The following is a 17,102-nucleotide window of genomic DNA, read 5'->3' on the forward strand; positions in this document are numbered from 1 at the left end:
AAAACAAACAAACAAAAACAAAAGAAAAAGAAAAGAAAGGAAGAAAGAAAGAAAGAAAAAAAGAGAAGAAAGAGAAGAAAGAAAATAAAAACAGTTGGAATTGGCATGCTAGGATTCCCTTCTTTGTGCTCTACAAAGCAAAAAGCACAAAGCAGGGAAACACAATCCCAAATGAATCAAATGCTGCAACATAGTTAAGCATAATAATGTTTCAAAATGTGCTTATAGGAAACTAATTGAAACAAATCACACTTCTGTTCTGTTCTGCCTGTGGGTCTATTCTTGAGGCAGAGTCCCTGTCTGCAAAAACTAACCCAGAAGTTCTCTCCAGTTGACAACTGCTCACAAAGGAAAAATTCGTTTCTCCAAGGTCGGTCTCACTGGGTATACAGACCACATTTAAGGTTTGGTCCCATGAGCAGCAGTAGATGGCCAACACAAAATGAACTCCAAGGTATCTTGGAGTTTTTGTCTGGTTGGTTGGTTGGTTGGTTGGTTGGTTGGTTGGTTGGTTGGTTGGTTGGTTGGCTGATTGCTGTTTTGTTTTGTTTTAGTGGTGGTGGTGATTTTGAATCATATTGCTTTGTTTGGACATTTTACCATCCTGGGCTTTTGCTTATATATCATGATTTCCAATGGCATGTGTTTTGCTGCTTTTTCTTTGTTATTTGTTTGGTTTTATTCTTGGTTTTTTCTATTTGCCATTTGTTTTCTAAAGAGGGAGAAAGAAGGCATGGAGTTGGAAGGGTGTGGAAGACGTGGGAAGAAAGAGGGAGGGAAAACGAAAATCAGAATATTTTCTATTGAGCTGAGCGTGGTGGTGCATACCTTTAATTCTAGCACTTGGGTAGCACTTGGGAGGCAAGGCAGGTGGATCTCTGTGAGTTGGCCACCATCCTGGTCTACACACACACACACACACACACGCACACACACACACACACACACACACACACACAGAGAGAGAGAGAGAGAGATATTTTATTACATATTCTTTATTCTGTATCTATTTTTTATTTCAATAAACACCACATAACATTTTTCATCTTAACCATTTAAAAATATATTTTAGTCATATTAAATATATTCTCATTGTGAAACAGGGCTCCAGAACTTCATTTTGTAAGAATGAAGTGGGACACTTAGGAAAAAGAATGGAATGGTACCCACTGAAAAATAAAAATGAAATATTAAACTCATTGAAGAGTAGGAATGAAATGGCATACCAATTAAAAAGGAAAAATGAAATAAGTTATATGCCCACTGAAAAGTAAGAACAGGATGATATTCCTGGAGCTGGAGAGAGGGCACAGAAGTTAGGAGTTTCTTTCCAGAGGCCCTGGGCCCAGGTTCAGTTCTCAGTACCTTCCAGCAGCTCTCCAACTCCAGTCCCAGGGGACCTCTGCTGGCACTGCACACACACGATGCACAGACACACAGGCAAAAACACTCATACACATAAAAATCAAATCGCAAAGGAAACTAAAGCACAGTATTCCCACTGAAAATAAAAAATAAAATGACATACCCATTGAAAAGCAGCTTTCAGGTCTATCAACTGTCCATCTTCAGAACTTTTTCCCCTTTACAACCTGAAATTTCACCCATTAAATAACAGTGCCACATTCTTCATTCTGCTCTATGACTTAACTAATTTTGGTAACTCATGGAAATGCAGTTATATAGTATTTGTCCCCACTGTGCCAGCTTATCTCACTTAGCAAGCTGCTGCTCTTGCTTCCTGTGTATATGTAACACGGCAGAGGGGGTTGCTGAGTACTTCCAGGTATTTTAGGAAGTTCTTCATGCAATACTGTGGACGGATGTGATTGCTGCTCCGCTAAACTGTGTATGTGAGTACTTACTACTATAACAGATCTCCATGGTTGATCGAGGCTTCTCTTTTGCATCCCCAGAGCTCATGCGGAATCTCCGCCATGCGTCAACAACAAAAAGGCTGATGTTGGTGATAAAGGGAAGACTAAAGATGAAGGGGAAGTCTCTTGCCATGAAGGAAGGGCTGTGGATGCTGGGGCGGAGCCTTACCCGGAAGAGAAGAAAAAGAAGCGTTCTGGATTCAGAGACAGAAAAGTATGGAGCAGAGTTTTGCTAGGGAATCAGAACTGTGTCCTAAAGGGGAGTTGTGCTGTCCTGTCCCATCCTCTGTTTCAGATGGGTCACAGGCGCTCCTGAGTCTTCATCTCTTAACTGTTGTAAGCCAAAGGTGCCCTGGGAGTGGGAAGTGTTATGTGACAGAGCCATGACTGACAGACAGACAGACAGACAGACAGACAGACAGACACACACACACACACACACACACAGGTGCCCTGGGAGTGGGAAGTGTTATGTGACAGAGCCACAACAGACAGACAGACAGACAGACAGACACGCACGCACGCACGCACGCACACACTGCACCCCCGCACTTATGCACACATGAATTCTTACAGGAGCAGAAATGACTCACAGACAGCTGTGTCACCAAGCCCACCCTAGCATGGGAGACAGCTCACAAGTGCTGGGAACCTGGAGCTCACTGCTCAGCCTGCAGGCAGCTCCCCAGGTTGGAGGTTTTCCATCCAAGTGCCTCAGATAGCTAAACCTCTTCCAGGTAGCTCAGCTGGTTTCTGCTTTCCCCCAGGCTACCTGGATGCTCTCTACTTCTCTGTGGCTTCAGTGGCTGGGCTGAGAGGGACTCCCCACAGTCTCTACTATTTACTGTTGGGAGGGAGGGTCCTAGTGAATTTGGTCAGTTTCTGGGACTTCCTGGAGCTACTGTATATACCGTCTGTCTTCAGGAGCTTCCCTGAAGGGTGAACTGTGTTTTCACCTCACTCCTCCTGAGTTGAAGTGAGCAGAACAGTGTTAGGGTTGTCTTCAGGATGAACACACTCTATTCTTTCAGTTCAAACTGTAAGCTGATACTTGCTTTCTGCGTCTTCTTAATATTATCCTAGATGTACTGAGTTTGTTCTGGTTTGCTGTGTCAAACTGTAAAGGGAGAATACAGTAGTTGTGGACAGGGTAAACTGTGACCACGGCCTCGGGTGCTGCAGCTTTACCTCAGAGAGGTTTCGGTTCTGCTCTAATAACGCCTGTGACGTCAGACTGTGGAGCTCGGCAGGCATGCACACAAGCACTCAGGGTGATTTCTCAGACAACTCGCTTGTGGACTTCTCAGTCCAGCTGCAGAAAATAGAAAGGCTATAGCAGTCACGTTGTTTCCCACATACAATGTCATGTGTGTCTGTAAGTGTCACTCCTTCGAAAAGTACTGAACTTTATAGATGAAATTACACACATGGTTTCTCACCTTCTAAGTCCATTTGTGGCAGGGTGAATTTGAACAAACATGGTTTCACAGCTGTCAGGTATCGGGTGAGTTCTGTCAGTGCACAGTATGCTGTCTCATGCCACAGCTCCCTTACACACTTCCACTTTAGAAAGAGCCGAATGACTCAAATCAACGTTTATTAACCGGCTTTCCGTTTATAGCTCGTTGTCCCCAAAGCAGGTGACAGTGCCTCCTGTTTCACAGGGACACTAAAGCTGCCAGTGTGATGTGTTAATCTGGAACTCCTGAAGCTGTGAAGCCTAACTGGGCTACGTCAGGAGCGGTTCTCAGTTCTTCCCTCATCTCAGAGGAGGAGCCGGCTGCCCTCCCTCTGCTGAAGGGGAGGCATTGCACAGGTCATTTGCACTTGCACGTGTCTGTTTTTCTTAGTCACTATTTATTTAAGTAACAGATAAACATGGTGAGAGTTCTTCTGTCTATAATTTAATAATCATAATCACATTTTATTAATCCCAAATTTATTTTTAGTGTTTTAGTTTTTCAAGGACAGAAAATACGTAGTTTATAAAAGCAAAAATTGCAAAGTTTATACAAATCCATCTAATAAGACAAATGAGATCTTCGAAGTAAAACCAGAAACTGTTGTGGACATTTCTTCAGAGCAGACTAGGGCTGTGAGAGGGTCAGTGGCAAAGACCCTGGCTGCCCAGCCTGGCGACCTGAGCTGGCTCTCTGGAACCCAGACCCCAATGGTGGAAGGAGAGAGCTGACTCCCACTATTCATCCTCAGCCCTCCACGTGGGCTCTGTGGCATGCGCATCTACACACGGACACACATATGTAAAAATAGAGAATATTGGGTGACAAACTATATATTTCTAATGTAAGCTTATTAAAAACCATCTCAGGCCAGGTGCTGAGTCAGAAGGCAGAGGCAGGCGGATCTCTGAGTTCAAGGTCAGCCTGGTCACAGAGTAAGTTCCAGAACAACCAGGGTTACACAGAGAAACCCTGACTTGGGGAGAGGGGGATCTCTACTGCTCTTAAGAGTTCAGAAGTTTGCACCATTTTAAAAGAGACCATCTCTCTTAAGTGTTCTTGTGCCCCCTATGTGTGAGGGAGAGCATCCTCATCTCTTAAGCCCTGCTGTCTTTCTATAATGAAGTTCTTTCTTACTTGGCCAGATCATGTGCAGCCTTTATCCACAACTTCACTTCTGCTATTCACATATGATGTCTGGATTTTGTTTAAATTATTTTCCTACAGAACAAAATGTATCTGTGGGGTGCCACAAATGGAGTAGATTCTTTGTGTGTATTTTATTTTTGTCTCTTTTTTTCCAATGGTCCTCCTGCCTCTACCTCCTGAATGCTAGGGTTGTAGATAATGCCACCATGCCCCGGTACAAATAGATTTTTGTAATAATTAGTTCCTCTCATATTTTGGAATGTATAGAAAACTCAGCAGTATTTAAAAAATCCAGTTTAGCAGAAAACTACCTAGACTTTGCATTTTTCAGTTTGGCAAGGCAAGTCCCGAGCTTTGGGCCGAGAACAGCACCTCCCTAGGGACAGAGTAGCTCATCATTGTCTGTCACCGTAATGGGTCCTGCTGGCCATCTGGTTACTTGTCGGTTTGTGGTGTTAGACCCAGTTGTCTTCAGGGTTAACCTCTGTGGAGGTGATGGTGGCACACGTCTTGCTGTGGATCACATGTCCCAGCCTGGCCTTCCCTTGAGGCAGCCTTAGGGAAACCCTATCTTATGTCACAGGCAGGCAGAGGGCCTCTGGCTCAGTGGCAGCTGAGTGGTGTTCTTCCCCTGAGACAGGAGAGTTTTAACCCCACTCAGGACAGCGGCCTCTTAGTGGGGACGTCCCTTTACTGGCAGCTGCCTTCTCAGTCTAGGCCAACAGTTGATCTGCTTCCCTGGCTGTGTTTCTGTCCTCAACTGTCGGCCATTTTACGCAGCTGGTAGTTATTTGGCCATGCAGGGCCTAGAAGACTGTCAGAGCCAGGAGGCCATTGAGCCACTTTGATGGAGAGCTCCGTGTGCTGCAGCTGGGATGGAGCAGAAGGGAACCGAGACTGGGTGTTCGGGATTTATCCATTTCCTGGCCTCTCAGTCCTGCCCCGGCAGCTGGGCACGGGCTCCCTTACCTTCCCTGGGCCTTCCTTCTCCACTGTGGGCAGTGGAGAGTGAGCTCGTTCACTTTATCACCTGAAGCCAGTGTTCATCACCAAGGGAATCTACTTTTATCTCGCTGTTTTCTGTGATTGGGTTTTATTGAACTCACAGATCTGCCTGCCTCTGTCTCTTGAGTGCTAAGATAAAGGCCCACATCCCTACTCAGCTGCTGTAGTGTTAAAATAAACCAATGGCTCTGTATGGCTATAAAGTTTTATTCTGTTTAGCAGAAAACTACCTAGACTTTGCATTTTTCATTCAGTTTCTCCCGACTCTGTATTACTTGAATATTGGCAGCTGATCTCTGAGGCTTGATTTAGACTTGTGCTTGATTCCTGTAGCCACACTAGTGGTGGTGGTGGTGTTATTTCCTGTTATCAGTAAACATGTAACTTCTGGCTCCTCCACCTCCTCATCTTCTTCTTCCTCTCTTTTTCGATTATTTATTTTTATGTGCATGAGTGTTTGCTTGCATCTTTGTGTGTGCACCACCACATGTGTGTGGAGGCCATAAGAGAGCATCAGGTCCCCTGGGACTTGAGCTCTATACACGTGTGAGCTAGCATGTAGCTGGTGCAAATGAGACCCAGGTCCTCAGAGAGCAGCAAGTGCTCTTGACCCTGGTTTTCCCTTAGCAGCTGTGGTTATAAGTCCTTTCTGGCTACTCATCGGTGAAGTTCACATGGAAAAAACAAATCCCTGAATTTGATCCAGTTATACTCAGCAGTTTTATGGAAGATACATTTTAACATAATGACACTTAAGGAAGACTGATAAATTATGGAATGAATTATTATAATTTCCTTAGTAGATCTTTGAATATCCCCCAGTCCCTCAGTAGTATCCTATCTCTGCTTCCAAATTTTGTTCTCTTGGACTCTGTGTCCTGAATTCCTTCTACAGTGATTTGGTGAAATCACTAAGACACTAAAAGGAAGCAGGAGTTGATATGGAACAATCTCCAGGATATGATGCTAAGTTAGAAAAGGCCATATGTACATACTAAATGCTACTAATGTGCACATACTAAATGCTATTAATATGTACATACTAAATACTACCAATGTGCACATACTAAATGCTATTAATATGTACATGCTAAATGCTACCAATGTGCACATACTAAATACTATTAATATGTATATGCTAAATGCTACCAATGTGAGGCTTTACTGAATCTGTTACTTTGATGAACTTATCGTTTCAGAATAAAACTTTATAGCCATACAGAGCCATTGGTTTATTTTAACACTACAGCAGCTGAGTAGGGATGTGGGCCTTTATCTTAGCACTCAAGAGACAGAGGCAGGCAGATCTGTGAGTTCAAGAATGACCAGGGATACACACTGTGACACTACCTCAAAGAAAAAACAAACAAAAATATTATGGCAGAATGATTATACTCAGATTGTGTTCAAATGAATAATGTTCTGTAACATAATTTAATAAATCTTGCAAGAGTCCAGAAACCTGATTCTCAGGTTTGAAACTCCTGACTTTTATGATCTTATCTTTCTACCTTGGATATGTTGGTTTAACCTTTTAGTTCACAAAAGCCTCTTGCCCTAAACATTCCGAAGCACTCTCTCCACTCTCTCCTTCTCTCTCTTCCCTGTCTTTAAAGAGAGTACAAGTAAAGAGAGTACAAATACAAATGACTACAGAAAGGTTATTTCTTCCATAGCCACTATTGCCAGCAAATAGGCATAGTCTAAGGTGTAATGCCTTTGGTCTAAGACCTGTAGCCAAGCCTCAAGGCTGTGCGGAGGTTGAATAGTTCTTGCTGTGTTTGCCACGTGCTCAGTCTTTCAGTCTTCTGTGAAATCTCAGATTTGAGACTTTTTAAGATTTATGTATACATATGAGTGTTCGCCTGAATTGCATGTCTGTGCACAGTGCTCATGCACTAACCTCAGAGGCCAGAAGAAGGCATCAGATCCCCTGGAACTTGAGTTATGGTAACTGGGAATTGACCCTGGTCGTCTGGAAGAGTACCCAGTGCTCTTAACCTCAGCACCATCTCTCCAGCTCCCTAAAATCTCAGATTTTAATGCAAGTTCTCCTTGAATAACTGTCATGTTATAAATTGGCCGTTCGTCCTCAGTTGCTAAACTTGCATTTGATGGTAGAACTAAGACCATGGCTAAACAGCTGCTGTCAGTGACCTCGAAGCATCTATTCAGGTTAACAAATAAAATAATTACTGTGTTAATTGGGCACACTTAACATATAGATTTACCTGCTTTATAGACATGGAACTAATGAGTTTTTAAGCTTTATTGCATCGACACATTTTTATATGATATTACTTATTAATGGCTACCTCAGCTTATAAAACTAAGGTTTGGGGGATTTGGGATGCAACTCACCTGGTAGGGTACTTGCCTAGCTTTCCTGCAGCTGTGGGTCTGATCCCTAGAGCTTTTAAAAGTACTGGCTGTGGTACCTAACACTGTAACGCCTGCATTCGGAGGCAAGAGGATCTGAAGTTCAGTCAAGTGTCTTCCTCACCTACAGAGCAAGTCTGAGTCCAGCTGACAGCCTTGAGACCCCGTCTTAAAATAATAATAATAAAATACAATCCAAGCAGTAGAGACATTTTTCACTAAAACCTGTGTAATTGATATAGTATTTTGTGTGCTCTGGACTTAGAACAGAGACTCACACGTCAGCCATGTGAGCTCATAGTAACATAACAAACTTACAGATAAATGTGGCCATGCTTGATTGTCGCTTTTACTCAGACATCTGTGCACTGCCCTCTGTTACTTCCAGATACGCGGCCTGTGAAGGTTGCGCCTGATAATCTGTCTAGAGAGCTTCATAGCTGTGAATAACTGAGCTTCCATGATACACAGTTTCATCTTTCCATGTTATCACTTCATGTATTTTGCCTTATCAGGGCTGCTAACCACCAAACCTATGACACTTCAAGTCTGTTTTCTCTTTGTATTCAGGAAATTCCTCAGGAAGTGAAGCCCTTTTTAAAAGTTAATATTTAAGAGCCTGTAGGCTACTGTATGCAGCAATTCCATTATTAAGGCCTTTGGAATTCTCTTAGTGGCATTTTAAAATTTTGCTAGTTTTCAGTAACTAGGAAATTACCATTTTTTTTTAAAAAAAAAGGAACTCTAAACAAATTCTGTGAACCTTGCTTCAACTAGGATGTGAATGATATCTTGCAAGAAAGAAATTTTAAATTGAGCTTTATTATATTTACTTTTTTTAAAAAAGTCCAGCTACAGAGAAATGATCAGCTTCTCCCAAAAGTAAGATGAGAATCAGCGAACTTGAGCATAGCTTAACATAGCAACATTCTCTAACTTTCTCGTTTTAGGTGATGGAATACGAGAATAGGATCCGAGCCTACTCCACACCAGACAAAATCTTCCGATATTTTGCCACCTTGAAAGTAATCAACGAACCTGGAGAAGCAGAAGTGTTTATGACGCCCCAGGACTTCGTGCGATCCATAACCCCAAATGAAAAGCAACCCGAACGTAAGGTGCTAGCGTAGGGGCAGGCTGGGGCCGCTTGTTTGTTACCACCGCTTTGCTTCCTTCTCTGGGCGTCCTAACATTTATGGATCCACGCAGTAATTCAAATCACCGTTTGACTGTTAGATGCTCGGAATTGTGCTCAGCTTCTACAGTCCAGTATGGAAGTCTTGTTGAGGGGAACTAGCTGAGATAAACTGTGTGGGGAAAGAAACAGCATCAAGGTAAATAGTTAGGGATGCTTTTAGGAAATATTGTGAGGAAATGATTGAGTAGACTCCTCCCATCTCCCCACAAGACAAGCCTCAATACCATTGTGAGCCACAGCGTCATCAGCACTCAGACAGGGGGGCGCCTACCACACAGTGAGCCTGCTAGCCGTGGTGCCAGCCCCGTGCGTTTCTGCCTGCTGTGCTCTACTTTCCGGCTCAGCAGTAGCCATGGGGCAGTAGCCTAATCTCAGTGTGGCTTACTGCTTGGGCAGGAGCGAAAGAGGTGGCCAGTGCAGACTTTGTTCTCAAAATGCTTGCGTCGTGCATTTTGACTTACTCAGCATCTTTCCATGCTCACTGGCTCCAGCATTTAAGGGAATAGAGCAGGAACTGCAGGAGGACGTGACAAAGCATGGAATTTTCATACAGATACTTTGGGAACGTCACTGAAGGTCTGATGACTGTAGTCTTCTAACAGCATCTGGACCCATAGAAGAGAGAGTCTGATTTCTTTTTTCCACGGTATAGTAAAAATACCCAATTTGAACAAGAAATTACACAGCCATTCTAACAAACCAGAGAGTTCAATCCATTAACAGGAGCAAAAGAACTGGACAGTAACCATCCCTAGGTATGCCCAGGTAGGACACTTGTGGTAGACGGCATGCGGGCAGTGCCTGTTCCCAAAAGAGCAGTTAAGACATTTCCTGATAACTGAAGCTTTGGTAGCTTGTTGCTAGTAGACCTCTCCTACACAAAGAGTCGAAGGATGCACTTTATATTGAAAGAACGTGAGAGAGCAAAGCCACACAAAGAAGTAAAAAACCCCAGTCAGATCTATAAACCAGTATAGGCTGAACAGTGTGGAATGTCAATGTGGCATTACAAGTGGCTGCTTTCCTGTGTGACTGCTTGCGAATTGTAGTCAGAACACCAGTGCACAAAACATATCGTCTAAAAGTGTCAGTGGGCTGTGTGTATAGGATGCATATAGGACAGAAATGTGGTTGATGCCCAACTCATACCTCCTCCTCCACTCTATTGAGTGGCCATTTCTGCTGCGTGAACTGTGGCTTCTCGGATAGGCTAAGAAGAGTGCCCCGGCTGTCTAGCGTGGAGAGTAGCTGAGAGCATGCCTTGGTTTGGGGTTTCTTTGCCATCTCTTTCACCTCCATTCTTCCACACTGACCCCACATCTTTTAGGAAGCTTGAACAAGGCACCTGTGGAAGAATGCAGGTCACTTGTATTGCAGAATTTCTCTCCTGCATTTTACTGGTTATATCTCTGTGATGTTTAGTGTGTTTCTTGGTCCTCTGTGTTTCATCTATGTAGAAAACACACAAAGTTCTAGAAATGGACACTATCCTAATAACTGTGAATGTTGACATCAGGATGCATTTTATTCTTCCTCAAATGTGCCTTTATGTTTAGTAGACCTCGTATATATTCATTCAAAAAGTATTGAGTTGTTTTCCATTCTCAAAGAATTTTATTTCATTTAAAAATTTATTCATTTATTATGTATACAATGTTCTGGTCTGCATGTATGCTTTCAGGCCAGAAGAGGGCACCAGACCTCACTACAGATAGTGAGCCACCATGTGGTTGCTGGGAATTGAACTCAGAACCTCTGGAAGAACAGCCAGTGCTCTAACTGCTGAGCCATCTCTCCAGCCCAAATTTTATAAGATACACCAACCTTTTTATTAATTTCATTGCACTTTCAAAGTAGGTCCCTTTTAAATATATATTTAATGGAACTATACATATCAAAGGAGAACTTCAGGGAGTTAGTTCTCTCCTTCCACCATGTGGGTCCTGGGTATCAAACTCTTGTGTCCAGGCTTAGTGACCAGTACTTTAACCACTGGGCGGTCCAACCCAAGATTTAGATCCTTTCAAACTTGCTTCAGCCCCTTGTTTTGTGTGTTGGCGAGGAGGGGGAGGGGGAGAGTAGAGCAGGCTGTACTCACAAGAAAGATGCTTGGAGAGATTGTCCCAGTTTTCTATGATAGCATAGCATTTATGCCTGCAAGGCGATAACTGTCCAGATAGCAATCTCATTTCTGTCAGGAGCTGTGAAGAATGGACTTTGCTTTCCGTGTGACAATGAGAATGAACCAGTACTTTAAGATGGGCCGCTGAAGACCATTTCCTCACTTAAGGAGTATTATCCTTATTCCTTTGAAAACAATAATATTTTCCGGTTGTCTTCGTTTGCTCTGGCATTTAACTCTGCAGCACATTGCTATTTGTTTATTTGCTTTTTATGGTGGTGGGAACTGCATGCCGTGCAGCACTCTGCCACTGTGCTGCATCCCCGTCCCCTCCCTTAAATTACTGGAAAATATCCTACATATGCTGAGTAGTTAGTGAGTGTGTGGTACACAAGCACCCTTCTCACGTCCATGGGAAGCCAGAATAGCGAATAAGTGCTTTCCTTTGGAGAATCATGAGGGAAGTTTCTTTTTTTTTTTTTTGGTTTTTCGAGACAGGGTTTCTCTGTGGCTTTGGAGCCTGTCCTGGAACTAGCTCTTGTAGACCAGGCTGGTCTCGAACTCACAGAGATCCGCCTGCCTCTGCCTCCCGAGTGCTGGGATTAAAGGCGTGCGCCACCACCGCCCGGCGAGGGAAGTTTCTGATACATCAAAATGAAATCTAGCATTTTCATTTGCTCATTTGCAAGCATTCATTAGCAAGAATGTTGATACAGCAAAATAAAATAAGCTGTTTCTGTGTGGGGTGGGACAAAGAAGAGTAAGGTGGTAGATTTCTAGAGTTTAATTTTCCGTCTTCAGTCGTTTGGTCTCCAGCCAACCACTCCTAGTTCACCGTAGTTTTGTCATGGCTTGACATGTGCTATAGCCCAGGACACCCAGCAGATCTAAATCTCTGAGTTTTAGTGTTAGAACTTTTAAAATAATCACGAAGCACAGACTACATCAAGCCTTCAAATTAGACAATTCTGAAATGAGCTGGTGAGTTTCAGAGTGAGAAGGTGAATAAGAATACTTCTGTACTAAATATCAAAAATGTGTATATAGAGAGTAACCGTAGTTAAATGTGCAGAATATTTAAAGGGAAGGAACATCCTGTGCTCCGTGAACACCTCAGCCGCCCCTGTGAAGTTAATGTGTCCTCTCCATCCCTGGATATAAGTACCGTGACTCGGGGGCTGCTTCAGGCTGTGGGTGTGGAATGATTCTCACTGTTGTAGTAAAAACCATTTCTCTCCAGGTGTGGTGACACACACCTTGAATCCCAGAACTCAGGAGGCAGAGGCAGGTGGATCTCTGTGAGTTCAAGGCTAGCCAGGGCTACAAAGTGAGTTCCAGGACAGCTAGACCTACACAGAGAAACCCTGTCCTGAAAAACCAAAAACTAAAACCAAGCAGAAACATTTCTCATAGCCATTTGATGATGTGGGTAACCAGAAGCATGGGGTAGGGGTAAAGGTCATGGAAACCAAGGACTTTGGGGCAGAGCACAGCGTACCCTATAGCACAGAGGGTCTCTGTTACCTTTCTAGTGTATCAGCCTGGCTCACTTTTCATCCTGTGCTTTCCTCTACACAGGAGAATAAAGGCGGGAATGGAGAAGCAGGTCTCAGTATATGATCCAGGTATCCTGGAGTCCCCACCCCTCGAGGATGGCCCTGCACCGTTTTAAGGATATTCTTGCCTGTAAAAAACACTTTTAGTGACACCTAACTTTATACTTGATCGAGTATTTTAAATACATTTTGTGGTACTGTTTTCCTCCATATGCAGGGTTCCACCTTTTCTGCTTTTATTTTCAATCCCCTGCCATGCTGCTTCCTCGAGAATAGATCAACTGCAGCTGACTCCCTGATTCTTTGTGCCCATGAACAGAGAACAACTTATACATTTTCAAAAGTGGAGGAGGACCACAAGTCTATTTTATAGCAGTTGAGAATTTTGTGCAATTCAGATTTCAGTGGTAATAAGAAGCTTTATGGGCGTAGCACACTCTTTCCTGTATGGCAGTTTGGGAGCTGGGCGAGCAGACTGGAGTGGCTGTAACAGAGACCATGCGCCTCTGGGCTAGAAACCTGAAGTATTTATCTTACGTTCTTTCAAGACAGAAAGCGTGCTAGCCATCCGTATGGAATGTGTGTGGGAGTTAAACGTGGGCTTCCTGCCTGTGTGTGTCTTCACAAGATTAGTGTGTTGTGTCCAGAAATCTAAGCACTTTCTAAAGAGTGCTCACTTTTGGAGACACTTAGAGCCGTAATAGGCTGCTGTACAGGGAAGAGCCAACGGTTTTTTTTTTTTTTTTTTTTTTTTTTTCTGTAAGGACAGGGTCTCACTCTGTAGCCTAGATTTGATTTAGAGCAAAGTTTGTTTTTAAAGGCCAAATAGCAAATATTTAAGACTTAGCAGGTCAAAAGGCAAAGTAGTAAGTTCTACTCTTATTTCTGGGGCTCTAAGGGAAAACACTGTGAGTTGGCTAGATTTGCCAAACTGCCCCTTCTGTGAACTTGTTAGGACTGAATTCTGTAATGACTCACAGTAAGAATTACTATTGTTGCAATTAGATTAACCTGCTGATATGAAGGACCTCAAAGCCTTTGGTGAGATTGATTTAAGTAGAAAAGTGGTAGACGTTGAAGTCAATGTGGAAGGTCTGTTATGGTTATAGACATAACTGATGAGTTTGTAATTACTCAAAAATAGTACTGAGTTTAAAGATTGACACCAATGGACAACACCAAACTGGATGAGGAAAAGCCCACATGGCCTCCACCCTCCATAAAGAACTCTGGGCAACTGAAGAATGCTGGGAGCAGGAGAGGTGGCCCTCCCCAGGGAAGAGGGCACCAACTGGTTGTCCAGTGACAGAAGGTCAGCCCTGAAAACAACATACGAGTAACATTATATAGACCAAACAGATTAGTTAGAAATATGTATATACACACATATTATTCAGGAATATATATGTATATGCATCACATACATATTTATATAGAATAACAATTAGTGAAAAAAAATCAGCCATGAATTTGAAGGGGAATGGAGAGGGGTGTATGAGAAAGTTTGGAGGAAAGAAAGGAAAGGAGAAATGTGGTGTTAAATTATAATCTTAATTTTTTTAATTTTTAAAAATATCGTTTAGATATCTGATAGCCTTTGTGGCCTAGATTTATTAAGCATCATCAATTTTTCCTTGTGTGTATTTATGTGTGTATCTGCACACATGTGAGTATATTTGTGTGCACATATGTGTGTGTGTGTGTGTGTGCATATAGAAACTAAAAGTCAACTTTGCTCCATCCACCTTGTGTTTTGGTAGAGTCTCACCTTAACCTGGAGCCTGAAGAGTTAGACTAGCCATCTCTACCTCCCAGCTCCGGGACTATAAGCCTGTGCCACCACACCTACCTTTAGCAACATATTTCTCATGAACTTGGCATACCAACTCAAAAGTATCAGACCTACGCCCAAGGCTAACTAAATATGCATGAGACATGCTGAAATCTGAAACTCTGATTATAAAAAGATTAGCACTTAGGAAAGGCCAAGAAATAAATGATTAAAGACTGTGAAGGCTCATAGAAGATAAACTAGATTATTATCCAAACTCTGACTAAAGGACAGACAAGCTGTAACATTTAAGATTATGCCAAAACCCCCAGCGATCCAGATGTTTTATAAAAATTTGAAATATTGAAATTTTATATTCTACAATAAAGGCATCTTGTGTGAATCCAGAAAATGGACTTTGTCTCATTGTGGAAGACCTCGAAGTTTGTCCACATTCGAATTTATTAAATGGCTACTTGTGACAATGCACTTTAATAGTCTGGCCTTTGAGTACACTGAGATGGTGAAGATTGCATGTCTCGGTAGAGGTGGCATGGTCGCTGACCGGCTGCCCTGTGTTCTTATGAACTGGGGATCTTCGTACTAGCATGACTTGGCCTCTGAAAGTTAGTTGCCTAAGCAGGGATCAGAAGAAAAGATTTGAACCGAAGAAGGCGTAAGGCCTTGGAAGAGGACATAGACCATCATGTGGGCCCACTGTTTGTGTCCTCTTTAAGAGCTTGTCATTAGATTAGGTTTAGAGTTACCACACACATACACATACACACACACATACACACACACACACACACACACACACACACACACACATTCTTTTTCCTGACTGCTTTGTGGATTAAGTATTTCTACTGTTTCTTAAGCATTTTTTGTGTGTCTTGGCCATATTTCTTTGAACATATTTAGTGATTGTCATGGGAATTGTACATGATTCTCACATTATACTGTGAGAATTTAATTTTGCGCTTCAGGTGGAATAGATAGCTTACTGCTATAAGCCCACTCTATGCTGTGGTCTCATCTCTCTCCGTATAGAAAGCTCCGCCTCAAACTGTTCACGTGAAGAATTTAAGACAAGACGGTGATGCCCTTCTGTCACAGGGATGTTGATTGATGAACTGTCTCTGTCGCTCTTGTTTCCAAAGAATTAGCACGACTTTCAGAGCAGGTCTCCTGCACATGGACTTGCTCTTTTCCTTTATCTGACCGCTTTATTTTGTCATTATTCTTTTTGTTTGTTTGGGGGCTGGAGAGATGGCTCAATGGTTAAGAGCACTGACTGCTCTTTCAGAGGACCCCAGATTCAATTCCCAGCAACCACATGGCAGCTCACAACTGTCCGTAACTCCAGTTCCAGGGGACCTGACACACATTCAAAATATCAATTACATAAAATAAAAATAAATAAATTTTTTGAAAAAGATTTATTTTATTTTATGTGCATTGGTGTTTTGTGTGCATGTATCAGGTGTCGGGTCCCCTAGAACTGAAGTTACAGAGTGAGCCACCATGTGGATGCTGGAGATTGAACCTGGAACCTCTAGAAGAGCAGTCATTGCTCTTAACCACTGAGCCATCTCTCCAGCCCCCTTGTCTTTTGTCTTTAAGGGTATTTTCACTAAAAGGGGAATGCAGAGTTGGAGTCCTTTTCTTTCAACACTTGAACCAGCTGCCTCAAAGGTTTTTCTTTGCTATTCTTTTAGTAGTTAGATGGTTTTTTTAAAAAAAAAAATTGTGTGTGTGTGTGAGTGTGTGTGTGTGTGTGTGTATGTGTGTGTGTAGAGGGGCTTCTGGATATCTTAACTCTATAACAAAGTTGCCAAAGCAGGTAGTATGAGTGGCGAGAGTTAAGGTGCATCCATTTCTAAGAACTGTGGATGATACAGGGGCAGATAGACTCGCCATCAAAAGACATTAAGAGATAGATCGAAATATATGGAGGTGAGGGCAAGGAAGTTGATCTTACACAAATTATTCAATACTTCCAGGTCTTAATCTCCTCATTTCTGAAACTGAAATAGTAAGTAATTTATAGACCAGTAGAAAATTAATGTTGATCAGTCGATATATGAAGTTGATAGACAAATATGTCCGTATTACATAATTTAAAACAGGTATTTTCTTCTGGTTTCCATGGAAAATGATGCTATTTTACTCACAGTCCATAAAGTGTATTACGGGATTGCACCCCACTTGTTCTTCTTTGTAAAGGAGGCTGTTCGCAGTCTGCACATTGCACACTGCTCTTGTGACCTTTCTCCGGGTCACTGCCACTCCAGTTAGTAAGGATGTAACTTCTTTGTCTACGAGTTAAAACGTATGCTTCTTCCTTCCTAAGAGAGGGGTGTAGGGGTTCCTTATCCTTGGCGCTGTGAAGTTTACAGACAGAAAGACAGACACTGAAGGTAGACAGATTCAGATTCATCCTGCTGAGAACTGTAGCACCAATAGTAAGACCCAGAGACAGATAGAGAGGTTCAAGCTGAAGATCAGAGAAGCAGAGCAGGACGCCACTAGAGAGACCTTTTACCTCTACCAATGCTTGGACCAAAGGGGTGATCCTCAGA

At 42.7% G+C, this 17,102-nt stretch overlaps 1 protein-coding gene across 3 annotated transcripts in view; it reads left to right on the forward strand.

Moving 5' to 3' along the window:
* Nucleotides 1-17,102, forward strand: part of Micu1 (mitochondrial calcium uptake 1) — a 146,054-nt gene that overhangs the window by 27,197 nt on the left and 101,755 nt on the right. For all 3 annotated transcript variants that reach the window (XM_038343014.1, XM_038343016.1, XM_038343015.1), the window contains 2 exons: nt 1,917-2,091; nt 8,821-8,983. In XM_038343014.1, coding sequence (XP_038198942.1) covers nt 1,917-2,091; nt 8,821-8,983 — 338 coding nt within the window. The remainder of the gene's footprint in view (nt 1-1,916; nt 2,092-8,820; nt 8,984-17,102) is intronic.

Source organism: Arvicola amphibius, chromosome 9, assembly GCF_903992535.2.
Source record: "Arvicola amphibius chromosome 9, mArvAmp1.2, whole genome shotgun sequence".
Taxonomy (NCBI): domain Eukaryota; kingdom Metazoa; phylum Chordata; class Mammalia; order Rodentia; family Cricetidae; genus Arvicola; species Arvicola amphibius.